At 42.5% G+C, this 22371-nt stretch overlaps 2 protein-coding genes across 2 annotated transcripts; both read left to right on the plus strand.

Annotated features, from left to right (window-relative positions):
* The first annotated feature begins 310 nt into the window (after nucleotides 1-310).
* Nucleotides 311-13740, plus strand: LOC124021828. The gene is made up of 5 exons (XM_046336962.1): nucleotides 311-355; nucleotides 9617-9694; nucleotides 9793-10140; nucleotides 12539-12755; nucleotides 13644-13740. Exons 2-5 carry the CDS (start codon nucleotides 9640-9642, stop codon nucleotides 13738-13740), a joined length of 717 nt encoding a protein of 238 aa, XP_046192918.1. The 5' UTR covers nucleotides 311-355; nucleotides 9617-9639.
* On the plus strand, nucleotides 13650-18467 carry LOC124021830 (sialoadhesin-like). Its single transcript, XM_046336969.1, has 10 exons — nucleotides 13650-13970; nucleotides 14626-14841; nucleotides 14986-15345; nucleotides 15660-15911; nucleotides 16134-16403; nucleotides 16515-16775; nucleotides 16868-16955; nucleotides 17049-17088; nucleotides 17212-17292; nucleotides 17383-18467. The coding sequence occupies exons 1-10, from the start codon at nucleotides 13784-13786 to the stop codon at nucleotides 17419-17421; spliced, it is 1794 nt and encodes a 597-aa protein (XP_046192925.1). The 5' UTR covers nucleotides 13650-13783; the 3' UTR covers nucleotides 17422-18467.
* The last annotated feature ends 3904 nt before the right edge of the window (nucleotides 18468-22371 follow it).

The following is a 22371-nucleotide window of genomic DNA, read 5'->3' on the forward strand; positions in this document are numbered from 1 at the left end:
TAAAAAAGTTTGAAATATCCAATAAATGTCATTCCACTTCATGAGTGTGTCCCACTTGTTGTTGATTCTTCATAAAAAAATTACAGTTTATATCTTTATGTTTGAAGCCTGAAATGTGGCAAAAGGTCGCAAAGTTCAAGGGGGCCGAATACTTTCGCAAGGCACTGTATGTGACATGTTGTTCCTGCATGTTAATGACCTGACTAGACGAGGCTACTTTAAAATGTGTCAACCACAGAACTCACACTTAGGCTATGCCTGCTTCTACTAACACTTACAGTAGACTACTTCTTGTTTCCACGCAGTGACAGTACGTTGACTGACTGTTCAAGACCTCTCCCCTTCACTTCACTCTGTAAGTACACTTGACGATATCTTGAAATATAGTTTTAGTTTTGATGTTTTTAGCCAAACATCACATGACTTACTGTATCTTTGTACTTGTTGGTTTATTTTGAACTGTGTTTTGGTTGTTACATCAGGGCCTGTATTCATAAAGTGTCTCAGATGGTCCATATAATTATGATCTAAAAGGCTAAACTGATCCCAGATCAGCTCTCCTACTCTGATACACTTTGTGAGTACTGATCCTGGACTGTGGTTTCATGTGTTTAGTTTAGTTCAGTTTATTCATTTACATGTTTAAAACATGATCAGTAGAGTTTGACAGTAATACCCAGATCTCTATTCAACAGGGTCATGTTCACTGCCATAGTATAACTGTGTAAGTGTGCATGTGTGTGTGTACGCATGCGCGTGTGTGTGTGTGTGTATGAATTTATTTTTTACATATTCATCTGATTGTTGGATATACAGTCACGACCAAAATGATTGGCACCCTTGACAAATACTGAGCTATATATTGTGTGCTACAAATGATGGGATGTAAATTGTACATGTTACACAAAAACTTGTGCTTGTTATTTTAAGAGCTCTGAGTGCAATAGATTGTTGTGGAGACATTTTGAAAATGGCCTAGAGTGAGAGTGATTGAGTTGTTGTTTCAAAAAAGCTTTAGGAGTAGTATTAACCTGAGACACAGTGATGGTGGGTTGTGTTTAGGAGTAGTACTAACATGAGACACAGTGATGGTGGGTTGTGTTTAGGAGTAGTATTAACATGAGACACAGTGATGGTGGGTTGTGTTTAGGAGTAGTATTAACCTGAGACACAGTGATGGTGTGTTGTGTTTAGGAGTAGTATTAACATGAGACACAGTGATGGTGGGTTGTGTTTAGGAGTAGTATTAACATGAGACACAGTGATGGTGGGTTGTGTTTAGGAGTAGTATTAACATGAGACAGTGATGGTGGGTTGTGTTTAGGAGTAGTATTAACATGAGACAGTGATGGTGGGTTGTGTTTAGGAGTAGTGGTAATATGAGACAGTGATGGTGGGTTGTGTTTAGGAGTAGTATTAACATGAGACAGTGATGGTGGGTTGTGTTTAGGAGTAGTGGTAATATGAGACAGTGATGGTGGGTTGTGTTTAGGAGTAGTATTAACATGAGACAGTGATGGGGGGTTGTGTTTAGGAGTAGTGGTAATATGAGACAGTGATGGTGAGTTGTGTTTAGGAGTAGTATTAACATGAGACAGTGATGGTGGGTTGTGTTTAGGAGTAGTATTAACATGAGACACAGTGATGGTGGGTTGTGTTTAGGAGTAGTGGTAATATGAGACAGTGATGGTGGGTTGTGTTTAGGAGTAGTATTAACATGAGACAGTGATGGTGGGTTGTGTTTAGGAGTAGTGGTAATATGAGACAGTGATGGTGGGTTGTGTTTAGGAGTAGTATTAACATGAGACAGTGATGGTGGGTTGTGTTTAGGAGTAGTATTAACATGAGACACAGTGATGGTGGGTTGTGTTTAGGAGTAGTATTAACATGAGACAATGATGGTGGGTTGTGTTTAGGAGTAGTATTAACATGAGACACAGTGATGGTGGGTTGTGTTTAGGAATAGTATTAACATGAGACACAGTGATGGTGGGTTGTGTTTAGGAGTAGTATTAACATGAGACAGTGATGGTGGGTTGTGTTTAGGAGTAGTATTTACATGAGACAGTGATGGTGTGTTGTGTTTAGGAGTAGTACTAACATGAGACACAGTGATGGTGGGTTGTGTTTAGGAGTAGTATTAACATGAGACACAGTGATGGTGGGTTGTGTTTAGGAGTAGTATTAACATGAGACACAGTGATGGTGGGTTGTGTTTAGGAGTAGTATTAACATGAGACACAGTGATGGTGGGTTGTGTTTAGGAGTAGTATTAACATGAGACACAGTGATGGTGGGTTGTGTTTAGGAGTAGTATTAACATGAGACACAGTGATGGTGGGTTGTGTTTAGGAGTAGTATTAACATGAGACATAGTGATGGTGGGATGTGTTTAGGAGTAGTATTAACATGAGACACAGTGATGGTGGGTTGTGTTTAGGAGTAGTATTAACATGAGACACAGTGATGGTTGGATGTGTTTAGGAGTAGTATTAACATGAGACACAGTGATGGTGGGTTGTGTTTACGAGTAGTATTAACATGAGACACAGTGATGGTGGGTTGTGTTTAGGAGTAGTGGTAATATGAGACAGTGATGGTGGGTTGTGTTTAGGAGTAGTATTAACATGAGACAGTGATGGTGGCTTGTGTTTAGGAGTAGTGGTAATATGAGACAGTGATGGTGGGTTGTGTTTAGGAGTAGTATTAACATGAGACAGTGATGGAGGGTTGTGTTTAGGAGTAGTGGTAATAACATGAGACAGTGATGGTGGGTTGTGTTTAGGAGTAGTATTAACATGAGACAGTGATGGTGGGTTGTGTTTAGGAGTAGTATTAACATGAGACACAGTGATGGTGGGTTGTGTTTAGGAGTAGTGGTAACATGAGACAGTGATGGTGGGTTGTGTTTAGGAGTAGTATTAACATGAGACAGTGATGGTGGGTTTTGTGTTTAGAGAGTGATGGTGGGTTGTGTTTGAGTAATATGAGACAGTGATGGTGGGTTGTGTTTAGGAGTAGTATTAACATGAGACAGTGATGGTGGGTTGTGTTTAGGAGTAGTATTAACATGAGACACAGTGATGGTGGGTTGTGTTTAGGAGTAGTATTAACATGAAACAATGATGGTGGGTTGTGTTTAGGAGTAGTATTAACATGAGACACAGTGATGGTGGGTTGTGTTTAGGAGTAGTATTAACATGAGACACAGTGATGGTGGGTTGTGATGGTGGGTTGTCATTAGGAGTAGTATTATGAGAGTAGTATTAACATGAGACACAGTGATGGTGGGTTGTGTTTAGGAGTAGTATTAACATGAGACATAGTGATGGTGGGATGTGTTTAGGAGTAGTATTAACATGAGACACAGTGATGGTGGGTTGTGTTTAGGAGTAGTATTAACATGAGACATAGTGATGGTGGGTTGTGTTTAGGAGTAGTATTAACATGAGACACAGTGATGGTGGGTTGTGTTTAGGAGTAGTATTAACATGAGACAGTGATGGTGGGTTGTGTTTAGGGGTAGTATTAACATGAGACAGTGATGGTGGGTTGTGTTTAGGAGTAGTGGTAATATGAGACAGTGATGGTGGGTTGTGTTTAGGAGTAGTATTAACATGAGACAGTGATGGAGGGTTGTGTTTAGGAGTAGTGGTAATATGAGACAGTGATGGTGGGTTGTGTTTAGGAGTAGTATTAACATGAGACAGTGATGGTGGGTTGTGTTTAGGAGTAGTATTAACATGAGACACAGTGATGGTGGGTTGTGTTTAGGAGTAGTGGTAATATGAGACAGTGATGGTGGGTTGTGTTTAGGAGTAGTATTAACATGAGACAGTGATGGTGGGTTGTGTTTAGGAGTAGTGGTAATATGAGACAGTGATGGTGGGTTGTGTTTAGGAGTAGTATTAACATGAGACAGTGATGGTGGGTTGTGTTTAGGAGTAGTATTAATATGAGACACAGTGATGGTGGGTTGTGTTTAGGAGTAGTATTAACATGAGACAATGATGGTGGGTTGTGTTTAGGAGTAGTATTAACATGAGACAGTGATGGTGGGTTGTGTTTAGGAGTAGTATTAACATGAGACAGTGATGGTGGGTTGTGTTTAGGAATAGTATTAACATGAGACAGTGATGGTGGGTTGTGTTTAGGAGTAGTATTAACATGAGACAGTGATGGTGGGTTGTGTTTAGGAGTAGTATTAACATGAGACAGTGATGGTGGGTTGTGTTTAGGAGTAGTACTAACATGAGACACAGTGATGGTGGGTTGTGTTTAGGAGTAGTATTAACATGAGACAGTGATGGTGGGTTGTGTTTAGGAGTAGTATTAACATGAGACACAGTGATGGTGGGTTGTGTTTAGGAGTAGTATTAACATGAGACACAGTGAAGGTGGGTTGTGTTTAGGAGTAGTATTAACATGAGACACAGTGATGGTGGGTTGTGTTTAGGAGTAGTATTAACATGAGACACAGTGATGGTGGGTTGTGTTTAGGAGTAGTATTAACATGAGACACAGTGATGGTGGGTTGTGTTTAGGAGTAGTATTAACATGAGACACAGTGATGGTGGGTTGTGTTTAGGAGTAGTATTAACATGAGACACAGTGATGGTGGGTTGTGTTTAGGAGTAGTATTAACATGAGACACAGTGATGGTGGGTTGTGTTTAGGAGTAGTATTAACATGAGACACAGTGATGGTGGGTTGTGTTTAGGAGTAGTATTAACATGAGACACAGTGATGGTGGGTTGTGTTTAGGAGTAGTATTAACATGAGACACAGTGATGGTGGGTTGTGTTTAGGAGTAGTATTAACATGAGACATAGTGATGGTGGGATGTGTTTAGGAGTAGTATTAACATGAGACACAGTGATGGTGGGTTGTGTTTAGGAGTAGTATTAACATGAGACACAGTGATGGTGGGTTGTGTTTAGGAGTAGTATTAACATGAGACACAGTGATGGTGGGTTGTGTTTAGGAGTAGTATTAACATGAGACACAGTGATGGTGGGTTGTGTTTAGGAGTAGTATTAACATGAGACACAGTGATGGTGGGTTGTGTTTAGGGGTAGTATTAACATGAGACAGTGATGGTGGGTTGTGTTTAGGAGTAGTGGTAATATGAGACAGTGATGGTGGGTTGTGTTTAGGAGTACTATTAACATGAGACAGTGATGGTGGCTTGTGTTTAGGAGTAGTGGTAATATGAGACAGTGATGGTGGGTTGTGTTTAGGAGTAGTATTAACATGAGACAGTGATGGAGGGTTGTGTTTAGGAGTAGTGGTAATATGAGACAGTGATGGTGGGTTGTGTTTAGGAGTAGTATTAACATGAGACAGTGATGGTGGGTTGTGTTTAGGAGTAGTATTAACATGAGACACAGTGATGGTGGGTTGTGTTTAGGAGTAGTATTAACATGAGACACAGTGATGGTGGGTTGTGTTTAGGAGTAGTATTAACATGAGACACAGTGATGGTGGGTTGTGTTTAGGAGTAGTATTAACATGAGACACAGTGATGGTGGGTTGTGTTTAGGAGTAGTATTAACATGAGACACAGTGATGGTGGGTTGTGTTTAGTGATGGTGGGTTGTGTTTAGGAGTAGTATTAACATGAGACAGTGATGGTGGGTTGTGTTTAGGAGTAGTATTAACATGAGACACAGTGATGGTGGGTTGTGTTTAGGAGTAGTATTAACATGAGACACAGTGATGGTGGGTTGTGTTTAGGAGTAGTATTAACATGAGACAGTGATGGTGGGTTGTGTTTGGAGGAGTAGTATTAACATGAGACACAGTGATGGTGGGTTGTGTTTAGGAGTAGTATTAACATGAGACACAGTGATGGTGGGTTGTGTTTAGGAGTAGTATTAACATGAGACACAGTGATGGTGGGTTGTGTTTAGGAGTAGTATTAACATGAGACAGTGATGGTGGGTTGTGTTTAGGAGTAGTATTAACATGAGACAGTGATGGTGGGTTGTGTTTAGGAGTAGTGGTAATATGAGACAGTGATGGTGGGTTGTGTTTAGGAGTACTATTAACATGAGACAGTGATGGTGGCTTGTGTTTAGGAGTAGTGGTAATATGAGACAGTGATGGTGGGTTGTGTTTAGGAGTAGTATTAACATGAGACAGTGATGGTGGGTTGTGTTTAGGAGTAGTATTAACATGAGACACAGTGAAGGTGGGTTGTGTTTAGGAGTAGTATTAACATGAGACACAGTGATGGTGGGTTGTGTTTAGGAGTAGTATTAACATGAGACACAGTGATGGTGGGTTGTGTTTAGGAGTAGTATTAACATGAGACACAGTGATGGTGGGTTGTGTTTAGGAGTAGTATTAACATGAGACACAGTGATGGTGGGTTGTGTTTAGGAGTAGTATTAACATGAGACAGTGATGGTGGGTTGTGTTTAGGAGTAGTATTAACATGAGACACAGTGATGGTGGGTTGTGTTTAGGAGTAGTATTAACATGAGACACAGTGATGGTGGGTTGTGTTTAGGAGTAGTATTTAACATGAGACACAGTGATGGTGGGTTGTGTTTAGGAGTAGTATTAACATGAGACACAGTGATGGTGGGTTGTGTTTAGGAGTAGTATTAACATGAGACACAGTGATGGTGGGTTGTGTTTAGGAGTAGTATTAACATGAGACACAGTGATGGTGGGTTGTGTTTAGGAGTAGTATTAACATGAGACACAGTGATGGTGGGTTGTGTTTAGGAGTAGTATTAACATGAGACACAGTGATGGTGGGTTGTGTTTAGGAGTAGTATTAACATGAGACACAGTGATGGTGGGTTGTGTTTAGGAGTAGTATTAACATGAGACACAGTGAAGGTGGGTTGTGTTTAGGAGTAGTATTAACATGAGACACAGTGATGGTGGGTTGTGTTTAGGAGTAGTATTAACATGAGACACAGTGATGGTGGGTTGTGTTTAGGAGTAGTATTAACATGAGACAGTGATGGTGGGTTGTGTTTAGGAGTAGTATTAACATGAGACAGTGATGGTGGGTTGTGTTTAGGAGTAGTGGTAATATGAGACAGTGATGGTGGGTTGTGTTTAGGAGTACTATTAACATGAGACACAGTGATGGTGGGTTGTGTTTAGGAGTAGTGGTAACATGAGACACAGTGATGGTGGGTTGTGTTTAGGAGTAGTATTAACATGAGACAGTGATGGTGGGTTGTGTTTAGGAGTAGTATTAACATGAGACACAGTGAAGGTGGGTTGTGTTTAGGAGTAGTATTAACATGAGACACAGTGATGATGGTGGGGGTTGTGTTTAGGAGTAGTATTAACATGAGACACAGTGATGGTGGGTTGTGTTTAGGAGTAGTATTAACATGAGACACAGTGATGGTGGGTTGTGTTTAGGAGTAGTATTAACATGAGACACAGTGATGGTGGGTTGTGTTTAGGAGTAGTATTAACATGAGACAGTGATGGTGGGTTGTGTTTAGGAGTAGTATTAACATGAGACACAGTGATGGTGGGTTGTGTTTAGGAGTAGTATTAACATGAGACACAGTGATGGTGGGTTGTGTTTAGGAGTAGTATTAACATGAGCCACAGTGATGGTGGGTTGTGTTTAGGAGTAGTATTAACATGAGACACAGTGATGGTGGGTTGTGTTTAGGAGTAGTATTAAATCAAATCAAATAACATTTTATTTGTCACATACACTGAATACAACAGGTGTAGTAGACCTTACAGTGAAATTCTTACTTTAAAGCCCTTAACCAACAATGCAGTTTTAAGAAAATACCCCCCAAAAGCAAGAGATAAGAATAACACATAATCGACCCCACAAATGCTGATGCTCCAGATACTCAACTTGTCACGTTCTGACCTTAGTTCCTTTCTTATGTCTTTGTGTTAGGTTGGTCAGGGCGTGAGTTGGGGTGGGTAGTCTATGTTCTTTTTTCTATGTTATATTTCTATGTGTTTGGCCTAGTATGGTTCTCAATCAGAGGCAGGTGTCGTTTGTTGTCTCTGATTGAGAATCATACTTAGGTAGCCTGTTTTCCCCATTTGGTTGTGAGTGTTTAATTTCTGTTTTGTTTCTGTTCACCTGGCAGAACTGTTTCCGTTTTCCCTTTGTTATTATTTTGTGTAGTGTTCAGTTTGTTCTATTAAAACATGACGGACATTTACCATGCTGCATTTTGGTCCTCCTCTCCTTCCACCAACGAGAAGCGTTGCACAACTAGTCTAAAGAAGGTGTGGTGGTTCATTTCTTTACTATCAAATAAGGAGAGACAAACTTATCACACCAGTCAGAGTTATACTTAAACTAAATCTTTAATAATAAGATCTTTGCAATGACTTTCAACGATTCATCATTTCTCATGAACCATTGAGAGTGACAACATAATGGCTACTGAGATATTTTATAGCAAAGATCCACCCCCCTATTCGACATAACAAACCAGAGATATTAGGAACAGTTCACAAAGTGAGACTTTATAAATGAGAAAGGAGTATCCCGTAGCCTGGTCCTCCATCCTCAGGGTCTGGTGGGCAGTATGGCACCTTCCTGCAGTGGCAGGCATGGATCCAAGTAGACCTATCAGCTACGCAAACAGCAGTGGGGGTAATCAGCATCACCTGGTATGGTCGAGCCAACCTCTGCTGGTTCCAATGCTTTCGTCTCAGGTCTTTCACCACCACTCAGTCACCTGGTTGCAGTTTTTGCAGGATCCCCACCAGAGGCTGGGGTAGAGCCGCTTTCACCCTGGGGAAAATAGCATTCAGAACATTGTCTAGAGCTGTACGATAACTTACCATGTCATCGTCACAGTCCATCAGTGTCAGCTTGTTCTGTGGGAAGGGAGAATTGATCGTCCTCATTGGTCTACCTGTTAGAACCTCATGAGGAGCCAATCCAGTGGCAACCTTTCGGTTACTAGTCCAACACTCTAACCACTAGGCCTCCCTGCCACAGTTAGTTTGACCTATATACTGTGTAGGATGTGTGTTTTAACTTTTCTACATCCATAACAACCAGCTCTTTTGACTTTGATACAGACTCAATGGGCCTTACGGGCCTTCACTACAGATGCTCTGTGTGTGTGTGTCACTTGCTGTTTATCCTCACAGCTTGAGGATAGGAGTTATCATTGAACCTGGTGGTCAGTCTTTAGGCTGCTGTACTGTTTGACGGACCGTAGAGGATTGAACATTTATCCTTCTATAATTGTGGATCTGAGAATAAAACAGCTTCACAACAATCAATGTATAAATATGTGTTTACAGTAATACAGACCTGTTGAATAAGTGGTTGTTGTTGATGGGGATGATCATGATGACTTTATTGAATTCATGAGGAAATTATTTTTGCATCATACGACACGTCATCTTAAATAGACAGATGTAGACAGACATGCAACACATCACACACATTACATACATAGTGGAATAGACTTACAGACAGACAGTATTCACATAGACAACCATATAGCACAATACAACACAACACAATATGAGCCTGGTTCATTTTCAGTAATGAGGCCCTGGACCCCATTTACAGTTTCTACTTCAATGTATCAGGTGGAGTTATTCACCAGCTATAGAGAGAGTTGTTGTTTATGTTTCTAAGACTGCAGGGTGGGAGATGCAACAATGGCCTTGAGAACAGCAGGAAGTGTGTTGGTGGTCTTTCTCTGGTCTGTAGCAGGTATGGTCTCATTCATAGCTTGACATGTTTTTCAATCTACAGGCATCAGTGTCATTGGCTTAATTCTGATACCATTGTGCTGTGTGATTGTGTTTCAGTGGTACTGGGTCAGGATGGCTGGAGTGTTACATACACCACTCAGAGTATCTGTACCTTGAAGGGGTCAACAGTAGAGCCGTCCTCCTCTTACACATATCCCAGTGGTCATAAAGTCACAACAACCTTCTGGTTCACTAAATATGATGCTGAGGAGAATTATGTTAGTCTGAAGGATGACCCAGACTACAAAGGACGTGTGACGTACCGTGAGGATAAAGAGAATGGTCACATCCTGACAATCACAGACCTGAGAGAGAGTGACTCAGCTACATACATGTTCAGATTTACAGATCAGACTGGGAAGTGGAGATATACTGGCAAACCTGGAGTCACTCTGTCTGTTACAGGTACAGTTACATTCTATATACTGGCAAACCTGGAGTCACTCTGTCTGTTACAGGTACAGTTACATTCTATATACTGGCAAACCTGGAGTCACTCTGTCTGTTACAGGTACAGTTACATTCTATATACTGGCAAACCTGGAGTCACTCTGTCTGTTACAGGTACAGTTACATTCTATATTCTGGCAAACCTGGAGTCACTCTGTCTGTTACAGGTACAGTTACATTCTATATACTGGCAAACCTGGAGTCACTCTGTCTGTTACAGGTACAGTTACATTCTATATACTGGCAAACCTGGAGTCACTCTGTCTGTTACAGGTACAGTTACATTCTATATACTGGCAAACCTGGAGTCACTCTGTCTGTTACAGGTACAGTTATTCATTCTGGCAAACCTATCACTGGCAAACCTGGAGTCACTCTGTCTGTTACAGGTACAGTTACATTCTATATACTGGCAAACCTGGAGTCACTCTGTCTGTTACAGGTACAGTTACATTCTATATACTGGCAAACCTGGAGTCACTCTGTCTGTTACAGGTACAGTTACATTCTATATACTGGCAAACCTGGAGTCACTCTGTCTGTTACAGGTACAGTTACATTCTATATACTGGCAAACCTGGAGTCACTCTGTCTGTTACAGGTACAGTTACATTCTATATACTGGCAAACCTGGAGTCACTCTGTCTGTTACAGGTACAGTTACATTCTATATACTGGCAAACCTGGAGTCACTCTGTCTGTTACAGGTACAGTTACATTCTATATACTGGCAAACCTGGAGTCACTCTGTCTGTTACAGGTACAGTTACATTCTATATACTGGCAAACCTGGAGTCACTCTGTCTGTTACAGGTACAGTTACATTCTATATACTGGCAAACCTGGAGTCACTCTGTCTGTTACAGGTACAGTTACATTCTATATACTGGCAAACCTGGAGTCACTCTGTCTGTTACAGGTACAGTTACATTCTATATACTGGCAAACCTGGAGTCACTCTGTCTGTTACAGGTACAGTTACATTCTATATACTGGCAAACCTGGAGTCACTCTGTCTGTTACAGGTACAGTTACATTCTATATACTGGCAAACCTGGAGTCACTCTGTCTGTTACAGGTACAGTTACATTCTATATACTGGCAAACCTGGAGTCACTCTGTCTGTTACAGGTACAGTTACATTCTATATACTGGCAAACCTGGAGTCACTCTGTCTGTTACAGGTACAGTTACATTCTATATACTGGCAAACCTGGAGTCACTCTGTCTGTTACAGGTACAGTTACATTCTATATACTGGCAAACCTGGAGTCACTCTGTCTGTTACAGGTACAGTTACATTCTATATACTGGCAAACCTGGAGTCACTCTGTCTGTTACAGGTACAGTTACATTCTATATACTGGCAAACCTGGAGTCACTCTGTCTGTTACAGGTACAGTTACATTCTATATACTGGCAAACCTGGAGTCACTCTGTCTGTTACAGGTACAGTTACATTCTATATACTGGCAAACCTGGAGTCACTCTGTCTGTTACAGGTACAGTTACATTCTATATACTGGCAAACCTGGAGTCACTCTGTCTGTTACAGGTTACAGTTACATTCTATATACTGGCAAACCTGGAGTCACTCTGTCTGTTACAGGTACAGTTACATTCTATATACTGGCAAACCTGGAGTCACTCTGTCTGTTACAGGTACAGTTACATTCATTCTGGCAAATATCACTGGCAAACCTGGCAAAGTCACTCTGTCTGTTACAGGTACAGTTACATTCTATATACTGGCAAACCTGGAGTCACTCTGTCTGTTACAGGTACAGTTACATTCTATATACTGGCAAACCTGGAGTCACTCTGTCTGTTACAGGTACAGTTACATTCTATATACTGGCAAACCTGGAGTCACTCTGTCTGTTACAGGTACAGTTACATTCTATATACTGGCAAACCTGGAGTCACTCTGTCTGTTACAGGTGGAGTCACTCTGTCTGTTAACATTCTATATACTGGCAAACCTGGAGTCACTCTGTCTGTTACAGGTACAGTAACATTCTATATACTGGCAAACCTGGAGTCACTCTGTCTGTTACAGGTACAGTAACATTCTATATACTGGCAAACCTGGAGTCACTCTGTCTGTTACAGGTACAGTAACATTCTATATACTGGCAAACCTGGAGTCACTCTGTCTGTTACAGGTACAGTAACATTCTATATACTGGCAAACCTGGAGTCACTCTGTCTGTTACAGGTACAGTAACATTCAATATAGGAAAAGTGTCTTGGTTTGTGTTTATGTCTGTATAACATAGGATTTCTTCCATCTTTGTATTAGAGTGATAAGTCAGTGATAAAGGGATTTATAGTGATATTGTTTTTTCTCCAGGTCTTCAGGTGAAGGTGACTGGTGGACATCAGGATAAGACACTGACCTGTATCACCACCTGTACTCTGACTGACAACCCCACCTACATCTGGTACAAGAACGGACATAAAGTAAAGGAGGACACTTCCAGACTGTACTCAGACTCCTTTAGTGATGCAGACAGTTACTCCTGTGCTGTAAAAGGCCATGAGGATCTCCTCTCTCCTGCAAAGTGTAAGTGTGGACTTTTACATACAACATTTGTTTCAGGTTGTCAGACGATCATCATTTAATTTTCTGTGAATGTGACGTTCACTTCTGCTGTAGTTCCATATGCTTTGCCACGCAGTGTTGAATGGGCTTCTAGATATATAATCAAATTCATGAAAATAGAGTCAATGGATGAATTTACTTCTACCAAATACATTTCATTATGTTGTTGTGCTTGTACACCATTGCACTACTTTTTTAAACAATGAAAAAATTGAAAAAAAACCCTACAAAGCTGAGGGACTAGTCACATCCTTGTTACTTTCACAGCATATGATTTTAACTGGTGAAAACTCGTGTTCCTACTTAATCAACAGTGTGGACTTCTTTGAGTTAATTTTTTCGAGATGGGATCACCTCGTTAGTCAGTACGTGTTACACATGTGCTCGCTTGTCCATCTGGTTCGTGGGAAGGTATTTCACCTTTGTTGGCCCAGATGATATTTAAATGATGAAGTTTAAGAAATGTGGAGAGTCAACACCTTTACTTGATTTACTGATTTCTGGAAAAACAATTCTTTATCTTCCCTGCTTTTGTTTTTCTCCACTTTTTGGTTTGTTTCCTGTCTTCAAGTTTGGTGTAGGTTTTTACTTTTTTCTTATTTTTCTTATCTTAAAATATTGTGGGTGCTCATGTCTCTGGTTCCAGTTGTTGTTGCTAGTCAACTTTCAATGGACACCCCCATGAGTGTCTTTCACAACCTTTCCTAGAAACCGGTCTCATTTTGGTCTTTTTTAGTGACTCTTTGGTATTTCCCCCTTCTGTTTGAGTGACTTTTGGTTTTCTTGCAGGTGAACATAACAAAATAAGTGTATTGGTAATATAAAGGGATTATATTGTCTTCTTGTCTTTCAGGTCAGAAGTGTTGGAGTGTGACTTACACCCATCAGAGTATCTGTGCCTTGAAGGGGTCAACAGTGGACATATCCTGCTCTTACACATATCCCAGTAATCATGAGATCAAACAAGCTTTCTGGTTTACTAAATGGTCTGGTATGGAGGCTGAAGATCTGAGCTCAGCACCAGGGTATGAGGGTCATATAGAGTACCTTGGGGATAAGAAGAGTGACTGTACCCTGAGAATCACAGACCTGAGATTGAGTGACTCTGCTCGGTACAGATTCAGATTGATAACATCCGGAGATCAGTTTTCTGGCTCACCTGTCTCCCTGACTGTCACAGGTAATCTGTCACACATCTCACATCTATTAGTGTAATGACCTTATTAAGGGCAGTCATACAGACATAATAGTGGTATGTGATGGAAAAATACCAAATGTACTATTTCACATAAGAGGACATTCTGAACAAAAATGCAACATGTAATGTGCATGTTACACATGTTACATAGATGTGTCACGCTGCATGAGACAAATACGCTTTTTGTTCATATGGAACATTTCTGGGATTTATTATTTCAGCTCATGAAACATGAAACCAACACTTTACATGTTGTATTTATAGTTTTGTTCAGTGTAGTTGAAACAGAGATCCGAGAGAGAGAATGACTGTCATTATTGTCTCTAAAATAGTTTATTCAGATCCGAGAGGGCAGTATGACACAGAGTTACTCTGTCTGTCACAGGTAATACATACTGTGTTAAATACTAGACCAAATGTGCATTATCAATCTACAGACTAACGTCATTTGAATTCAAACAAAATTAATAGTCTAGTTATTGTAGGTTAGTTCAACACATGTCTTGATTTGTGTTTATTCAGTATAAGGGTCAGGATGATAGTCTGTACAGACTGTAATAGGACTGGCTTGCATCATTTCTTCAGAAGAGAACTCAGTAAATTCAAACAGTATGTCGTGTGTTGTATTTCTCTCCAGATCTTCAGGTAAAGATGACAACTTCACTGTTTTCAAGATGGGTGACCCTGAACTGTGGCACGTGTACTCTGACTGACAACCCCACCTACATCTGGTACAAGAACGGACACAAAGTAAAGGAGGACACCTCCAGCCAGGACTCAGACTACCATAACACTGAAGACAGCTTCTCCTGTGCTGTAAAAGGCCATGAGAATCTCCACTCTCCTGCAGTGTGTGCGTGTAGATTCCACTACACTATTCCTCCTCATTAGGCTATATTCATTCATGTTGTTGAATTACACATCTGAAACACTCATCACACAGAAAGATCTGAGAAAAGAATACAGAAAACACTATATTGTCATGTTATTGTTTAAGGTGTCCGTGGTCAGAAGTGTTGGAGTGTGACCTACCCCCATCAGGGAGTCTGTGCCTTGAAGGGGTCATCAGTGGATATATCCTCCACGTATGACAGTGGTTATGATACGATCACATCAACACTCTGGTTTAGTTCTAAACAAAGTTCCAGCTGGAGGGATGAGTTGATCCCTGAGGACCTAACCACAGACCCAGGGTATGCAGGTCGTGTGGAGTATGTTGGAGAGAAGGAGAGAGGTCACTCCACCCTGAGAATCACAGATCTGAGAGAGGAGGACTCTGCTGAGTACAAGTTCATCTTCAACACACAGACATCAAGATGGGGACACAGTTTCCCTGGAACAACTCTGACTGTCACAGGTAACACTGCACTCACAACCTTCAGGTGAATGTGACTCCTGCCTGGTGATTCAACACTTTGGGAACTTTCCCCAAATTCCAGAAATCCTGGTTGGAGGATTAATTCCTTCTGATTCTGGTAATATTCTGGAAAACATGGGGATTTTGGGAGAGTTAACAGAACTGTTTAACCCTGTTCCTGCCACAGTGACAATGCAGCTGTGGGTGTTGTCTTTTTTTTACATTGATACAATAGGAACCTTCTGTGTAGGAAAGTCTTTGTTTATTGTAATAGATCAGGTGATTCAGGGTTTTAATGAGGTTTTCTAATCCAGGTCTTCAGGTGCGGATTAAGGATCCAACCAACATCACAGAGGGAAAGGGGCTTTGTCTGTTCTGTGAGTCCATATGCTTTCTGCAGGACAACCCCTCTTACATCTGGTACAAGAACGGACATCGTCTGTTCAGACACAAGACTAAGTACCTGATCCTAGACCCAGTCAGCAGTGAGGATGCCGGCAGATACTCCTGTGCTGTAAACGGCCAGGAGGATCTCCCCTCTGCTGAAGAGACTCTCACTGTCAGATGTGAGTATGTGGGATATAATTCTAGAACTACACACTGATTATACAAAACATTAAGAACACCTGCTTTTTCCATGACATAGACCAGATTTCCACAACTGGTGGTCTGCAGGCCAAATTTAGCTTGCGGGTGGTTTTATTTGGCCCCCCACAAGCAAGGTAAGAGTACACATTCTTGCATTATACTATGTGTATTCTTACCTTTTATGTCCTCATCTTTACCAGATGGCCAAAGCAACACCTCAGTGTCAGTCAGTCCCTCTGGTGAAATAGTGGAGGGCAGTTCAGTGACTCTGACCTGCAGCAGTGATGCCAACCCACCTGTGGACAAATACACCTGGTACAAGGTAATATACAAGAAAATGTCAATGAGACATTCTGGACAGAGATACACCATCCATAACATCAGCTCTGAGGGCAGAGGAGAATATTACTGTGAGGCTGAGAATGAAGTTGGAGCCAAAATATCAAAGCTTGTTCCTGTAAATGTTTTGTGTAAGTATTGCATATAATCTCCAATTTCGACTCTATTTTACTTGAATTGTGATTTTACAGACATATATTCTGACCTCAAAAGGAAAGTATTGTGACACATTTTTCCATCAGATAAACCAAAGAACACCTCAGTGTCAGTCAGTCCCTCTGGTGAAATAGTGGAGGGCAGTTCAGTGACTCTGACCTGCAGCAGTGATGCCAACCCACCTGTGGACAAATACACCTGGTACAAGAAGAACGTAACCTCACCAAAAGCATCAGGACAGAGTTACAGCATCCATAAGGTCAGCTCTGAGGACAGAGAGGGATACTACTGTGAGGCTCTGAACATTATAGGGAGAGAGACTATCCCTGTCCATATTAATGTTATATGTAAGTATGACACATTCTGTCCATTTTTGGTGCTCTGTAATTTTACAGATTTCATTCTGACATCATGCATTTATAAACTCATGACCCTGCAGCAGTGTTTTCCTGGGTTCCTGTGGTGGGGGTGGGGGCTGTCCTGACTGCTGGAGCTCTTCTTGTCACCATCTACTTCTACATGAAGAGGTGAGCCAGCCATTTACATCTACTGTATTAGTAACATATCAACTTCCACTAGAGGTCAGTAGAGAGCAGAACTCACTCTGTCCCTCATTACAGGAGACACACAGGAGGAAGTGATGACACAGCAGACAGACAGGTAATATTGTCAACAACCAAAGTTATTTCAATACCAATACAGCAGAAACAGACAGGAAGCAAATACATTTATGTATGTGTGTTTTATACAGTATTGTATTTCTGTGTCTCTCTCTCTCCACAGAGTGTCCATCCTGATCCTAACAGTGACATGTACACAGCTCTGAACATGAAGACCAGGTCACCAGAGTATGACACCCTGGCAGTAAGTGTGTTTAGTGTGTGTGTGTCTATGTCTGTAAAAGTGTTAGAGGGAGGGGTTTGTAAAGTGCTCATTCAATGTGTCTTCTTTCAGAATGTGAGGGACTCCCCAGTGACACAGCCCCTCAAATAGACACTTGGCCCTCCGATTATGAAAACTTCAGAGAACCACCACAGAACCTGGACTGAAGAGAACCACCACAGAACATGGACTGAAGAGAACCACCACAGAACTTGGACTGAAGAGAACCACCACAGAACCTGGACTGAAGAGAACCACCACAGAACCTGGACTGAAGAGCAACAGCATCAAACCAAAGCTAGGCCTCACAATGTTATTCTCTCACTATCATATTGCTTTCTTATCTATTAGGTTTTCCAGACAATGACCTTTAACTTTTGAGTGAATGCTGGAATTGAGATTATTTATCTTTAGGAGAACACAGTATGTATATAGATGATCAATACAGTATGTGTATAGATGATCAATACAGTATGTGTATAGATGATCAATACAGTATGTATATAGATGATCAATGGAATAGATTGTGCTTCTGCTCTTTTTCTATAAGATTTTGCCATTTCCAGATTTTATTACATTTCACGTCGAAATATGTTGAACTATTCATTAGCTCTGCTCCTTCGGGGTAGCAGTAAACTATAGCAATCCCCCAGCAGGAACACAGAACCTAACAGGTGGAGGCTGGGGTGGTGGGAGGAGCTAAAAGCCAGCTCATAATAGCAGCAAGTGGCAGCAGGATGAGTGAGCAGACCTGGTCATCCTAAATAGACTGCCAAATAAGGTAGGCGTATGTCACGCCTTGACCTTAGTTATCTTTGTTTTCTTTATTATTTTGGTTAGGTCAGGGTGTGACAAGGGTGGTTTGTTTAGTTTTTGTATTGTCTAGGGGTTTTTGTATGTCTTGGGGTTTTTCTAGTCTAGGAGTTTATATGTCTATGGTTGCCTAGATTGGTTCTCAATCAGAGGCAGCTGTTTATTGTTGTCTCTGATTGGGGACCATATTTAGGTAGCCATATTCCTCGGATATTTTGTGAGTTGTTATTCTATGTTTAGTTGCCTGTTTTGCACTAGCCATATAGCTTCATGGTTCGTTTTGTTGTTTTGTATAGTTTTGTTCAGTGTTCTCTCTTTCATTAAAGATTTATGTACGCTTACCACGCTGCGCCTTGGTCTCCTGTTTATGACGACCGTGACAGTGTAAATGATACTAGCCTCTTGGTGCAATCTTAGCTGATGCATCAGCTGAGACAGGCACTCAGGTTTTTTTTAATGAACTGGCTCCACTTAGTTTCAGAAAGAAAACACCACAGAGAAATATATTTAACCATTTACAGTGTATTCAGACCTCTGGACTTTTTCCAAATTTTGTTACATTGGAGACTCATTCTAAAATGGATGAAATAGATTATTTCCCTCATCAATCTAGACACAATACCCCATATTCACAAAGCAAAATGTTTTCTCATTTATAAAAACAAATACAGAAATACCTTATTTACATAACTGTTCAGGCCCTTTGCTATCGGACTTGAAATTGAGCTCAGTTCCTGTTTCCATTGATCATCCTTGAGATGTTTATAGAACTTGATTGGAGTCCACCTGTTGTCAGGTTGTGCTCTACTGGTATAGAGGTCAGGTGCAGGAGAGCAGAGAGTTGTAAGGCACACACTTTAATTGGCAGAAGCAACAACAGACGGACGCAACTGCTTCAAAAAACCTCCAGCCAATGGCAAAAGTGAAAAGCGCAACAACAGTCACAATGATGCAAATGTTTAACAATTAACAATTAAACTTAAACAAACCAGCCTGGCGCATCACACAAAACACGTAACAAAATAATTCCACACAAAGACATGGGGGGGAACAGAGGGAATATATATGTAGTGTGATTAGGGAATGTAAACCAGGTGTGCGGGGAAACAAGACAAAACACATGGAACAATTAAAAATGGAGCTGCGATGGCTAGAAGATCAGTGATGTCGACCGCCGAACGCCGCCGCCCAAACAGGGAGAGGAGCCGCGGTGGATGTTGTGACACCTGTGGTGAATTCAATTGATTGGACATGATTTGGAAAGACACACATCTGTCTATATATGATCACACAGTTGACAGTGTATGTCAGAGCAAAATCCAAGTCACGAGTCGAAGGAATTGTCCATAGAGCTCAGAGAAAGATTGTGTTGAGGCACAGATCTGGGGAATGGTACCAAAACATTTCTGCAGCATTGAAGGTCCCGAAGAACACACTGGTATCCCATCATTCTGAAATGGAAGAAGTTTGGAACCATCAAGACTTTTCCTAGAGTTGGCTGCCCGGCCAAACTGAGTAATCGGGGAGCATCTCAGGGAGGTGACCAAGAACCTGATGGTCACTGACAGAGCTCCAGAGTTCCTCTGTGGAGATGGGAGAACCTTCCAGTAGGACAACCATCTCTGCAGCACTCCACCAATCAGGCCTTTATGGTTGAGTGTCCAGACAGAAGCCACTCCTCAGTAAAAGGCACATGACAGCCCTCTTGGAGTTTGCCAAAAGGCACCTAAAGGTCTCTCAGACCATGAGAAAAAAAGATTCTCTGGTCTGATTAAACCAAGATTGAACTCTTTGGCCTTGAATGCCAAGCGTCACGTCTGGAGGAAAACTGGCACCATCCCTACGGTGAAGCATGGTGGTGGCAGCATCATGCTGTGGGATGTTTTTCAGCCGCAGGGACTGGGAGTTTAGGAAGGATCGAGGCAAAGACAAACGGAGCAAAGTACACAGAGAACCTTGATGAAAACCTGCTCTGCGGGGGGCTGAGGACATCAGACTGGGGCGAAGGTTCACCTTCCAACAGGTCAAAGACTGTAAGCACACAGCCAAGACAACACAGGAGTGGCTTCAAGACAAGTCTCTGAATGTCCTTGAGTGGCCCAGCCAGAGCCCGGACTTGAACCCGATCAAACAACTCTGGAGAGACAGCTGCCCAGCAATGCTCCCCATTCAACCTGACACAGCTTGAGGGGATCTGCAGAGAAGAAACTCCCCAAATACAGGTGTGCCTAGCTTATAGTGTCATACCCAAGATGACTTGAGGCTGTAATCGCTGCCAAAGTTTTCTCAACAAAGTAATGAATAAGAACCTGAATAATCATGTTAGCGTGATATTTCCGTTTTTTTAATACATTTGCCACAATTCCTAACAACCTGTTTTTGCTTTGTCAGTATGGGGTATTGTTTGTAAATTGATGAAAAAAAAACAGGAAGGGATCGCCTCCCATGGGAACAGGTGGAGGCATTCAGGAGAGGAGGCAGCAGGTAAAGGGAGCCAGCGCTTTGCGGGAACACGGCTGGCAAGGAAGCCCGAGAGGCAGCCCCAAACATTTATTGGGGGGTGCACATGGGGAGTGTGGCTAAGTCAGGTAGGAGACCTGAGCCAACTCCCGTGCTTACCGTGGCTAGAGGTGGACCGGGCAGGCACCGTGTTATACTGTGAGCTGCACGATGTCCCCGGTGCGCAGGCATAGCCCGGTGCGCTTCATCGCAGCTCCTAGTATCGGCCGGGCTAGAGTGGGCATCGAGCCAGGTGCTATGAAGCCGCTCAGCGCATCTGGTCTCCAGTGCGTCTCATCAGCCCGGGATATATGGCACCAGCCCTACGCACGGTGTCCCCGGTTCGCCAGCACGGCCCAGTGCGGTCTGTTCCACCCCGCCGCACATGCCGGGCTACGGGGAGTATCCAGCCAGGACAGGTTGTGCAGGCTCGGTGCTCGAGACCTCCAGTGCACCTCCACGGTCCGGTCCATCCGGTGCCTCCTCCACGCTCCAGGCCTCCTGTGGCAGCCCCACACACCAGACTGTCTCTCCGTCTCTTCCCTCCAGGTGCTCCCGCCTGTCCAGCAGAGCCTCCCTCCTGTCCAGCTTCCAGAGCCTCCCTCCTGTCCAGCGCTTCCAGAGCCTCCCTCCTGTCCAGCGCTTCCAGAGCCTCCCTCCTGTCCAGCGCTTCCAGAGCCTCCCTCCTGTCCAGCGCTTCCAGAGCCTCCCTCCTGTCCAGCGCTTCCAGAGCCTCCCTCCTGTCCAGCGCTTCCAGAGCCTCCCTCCTGTCCAGCGCTTCCAGAGCCTCCCTCCTGTCCAGCGTGCCTCCCTCCCAGAGACTCCCGCCTGTCTGGCGCTGCCGGAGTCTCCTGTCTATTTGGGGCCCGCTGCAAGTGTCCTCAGTCCGAGGTCTGAGGCAAACAGATGCCCACCCAGACCCACCCTAGGTTTCGGTTTTGCGGCCGGAGTCCACAACTTTGGGGGGGGGAGTGGACTGTCACACCCTGACCATAGATTGTTTGTATGTTTCTATTTTTAGTTTGTTCCGGGTGTAATGTGGGTGGGTATTCTATGTTGTATGTCTAGGTGCTGTTTTTCTATGTTTAGGCCTGGTATGGTTCCCAATCAGAGGCAGCTGGTTACCGTTGTCCATTTTTGAGAACCATCTGTCTTTGTGTGTCTGCACCAGACAGAACTGTTTCATTTGTTCCACTTTGTTGTTTTTTGTTGTTCTTGTGTTCAGTTTCTTTATTAAATTTACCATGAACACGTACCACGCTGCATCTTGGTCCTCTTCACCTTCTTCCACCTACGACAACCGTTACATAATCACCCTAGACCTACAGCATAGTCTACCTGAGCTGAAGGCTAATGTTTAACGGTATATACCGGTAAGCCATGACAGAAGAATAAATTATGGCCTGATATCAAGAGAAATAGACCCTGTACATTACTAGAATACGCCTGCATATACTGTAAGTGTCTCAAGTAAACTACAACAGACATTTCCACAAGATACATAGAACGTGTGATCACCAACACTGATCGCCATGTGGGTGTTAAGTAAGACCACCACATACTAGGTAATGCTAGTATCAACATGCCATCCAACACAGCTGAAACTATAATAAGACCACCACATGCTAGGTAATGCTAGTATCAACATCCCATCCAACACAGCTGAAACTATAGTAAGACCACCACATGCTAGGTAATGCTAGTATTAACATCCCATCCAACACAGCAGAAACTATAGTAAGACCACCA

The sequence above is a fragment of the Oncorhynchus gorbuscha genome, unplaced genomic scaffold, assembly GCF_021184085.1.
Source record: "Oncorhynchus gorbuscha isolate QuinsamMale2020 ecotype Even-year unplaced genomic scaffold, OgorEven_v1.0 Un_scaffold_1231, whole genome shotgun sequence".
NCBI lineage: Eukaryota > Metazoa > Chordata > Actinopteri > Salmoniformes > Salmonidae > Oncorhynchus > Oncorhynchus gorbuscha.

Excerpts from the sequence above, each read along its gene's own strand:
- LOC124021828 (XM_046336962.1), top strand. The coding sequence starts at position 9,640 with ATGGCCTTGAGAACAGCAGGAAGTGTGTTGGTGGTCTTTCTCTGGTCT. Across the intron at positions 9,695-9,792 it reads CTTTCTCTGGTCTGTAGCAG|TGGTACTGGGTCAGGATGGC; the intron begins GTATGGTCTCAT and ends ATTGTGTTTCAG. Across the intron at positions 12,756-13,643 it reads CTCTCTCCTGCAAAGTGTAA|GTCAGAAGTGTTGGAGTGTG; the intron begins GTGTGGACTTTT and ends CTTGTCTTTCAG.
- LOC124021830 (XM_046336969.1), top strand. The coding sequence starts at position 13,784 with ATGGAGGCTGAAGATCTGAGCTCAGCACCAGGGTATGAGGGTCATATA. Across the intron at positions 16,956-17,048 it reads ATCTACTTCTACATGAAGAG|GAGACACACAGGAGGAAGTG; the intron begins GTGAGCCAGCCA and ends CCCTCATTACAG. Across the intron at positions 17,089-17,211 it reads ATGACACAGCAGACAGACAG|AGTGTCCATCCTGATCCTAA; the intron begins GTAATATTGTCA and ends CTCTCTCCACAG.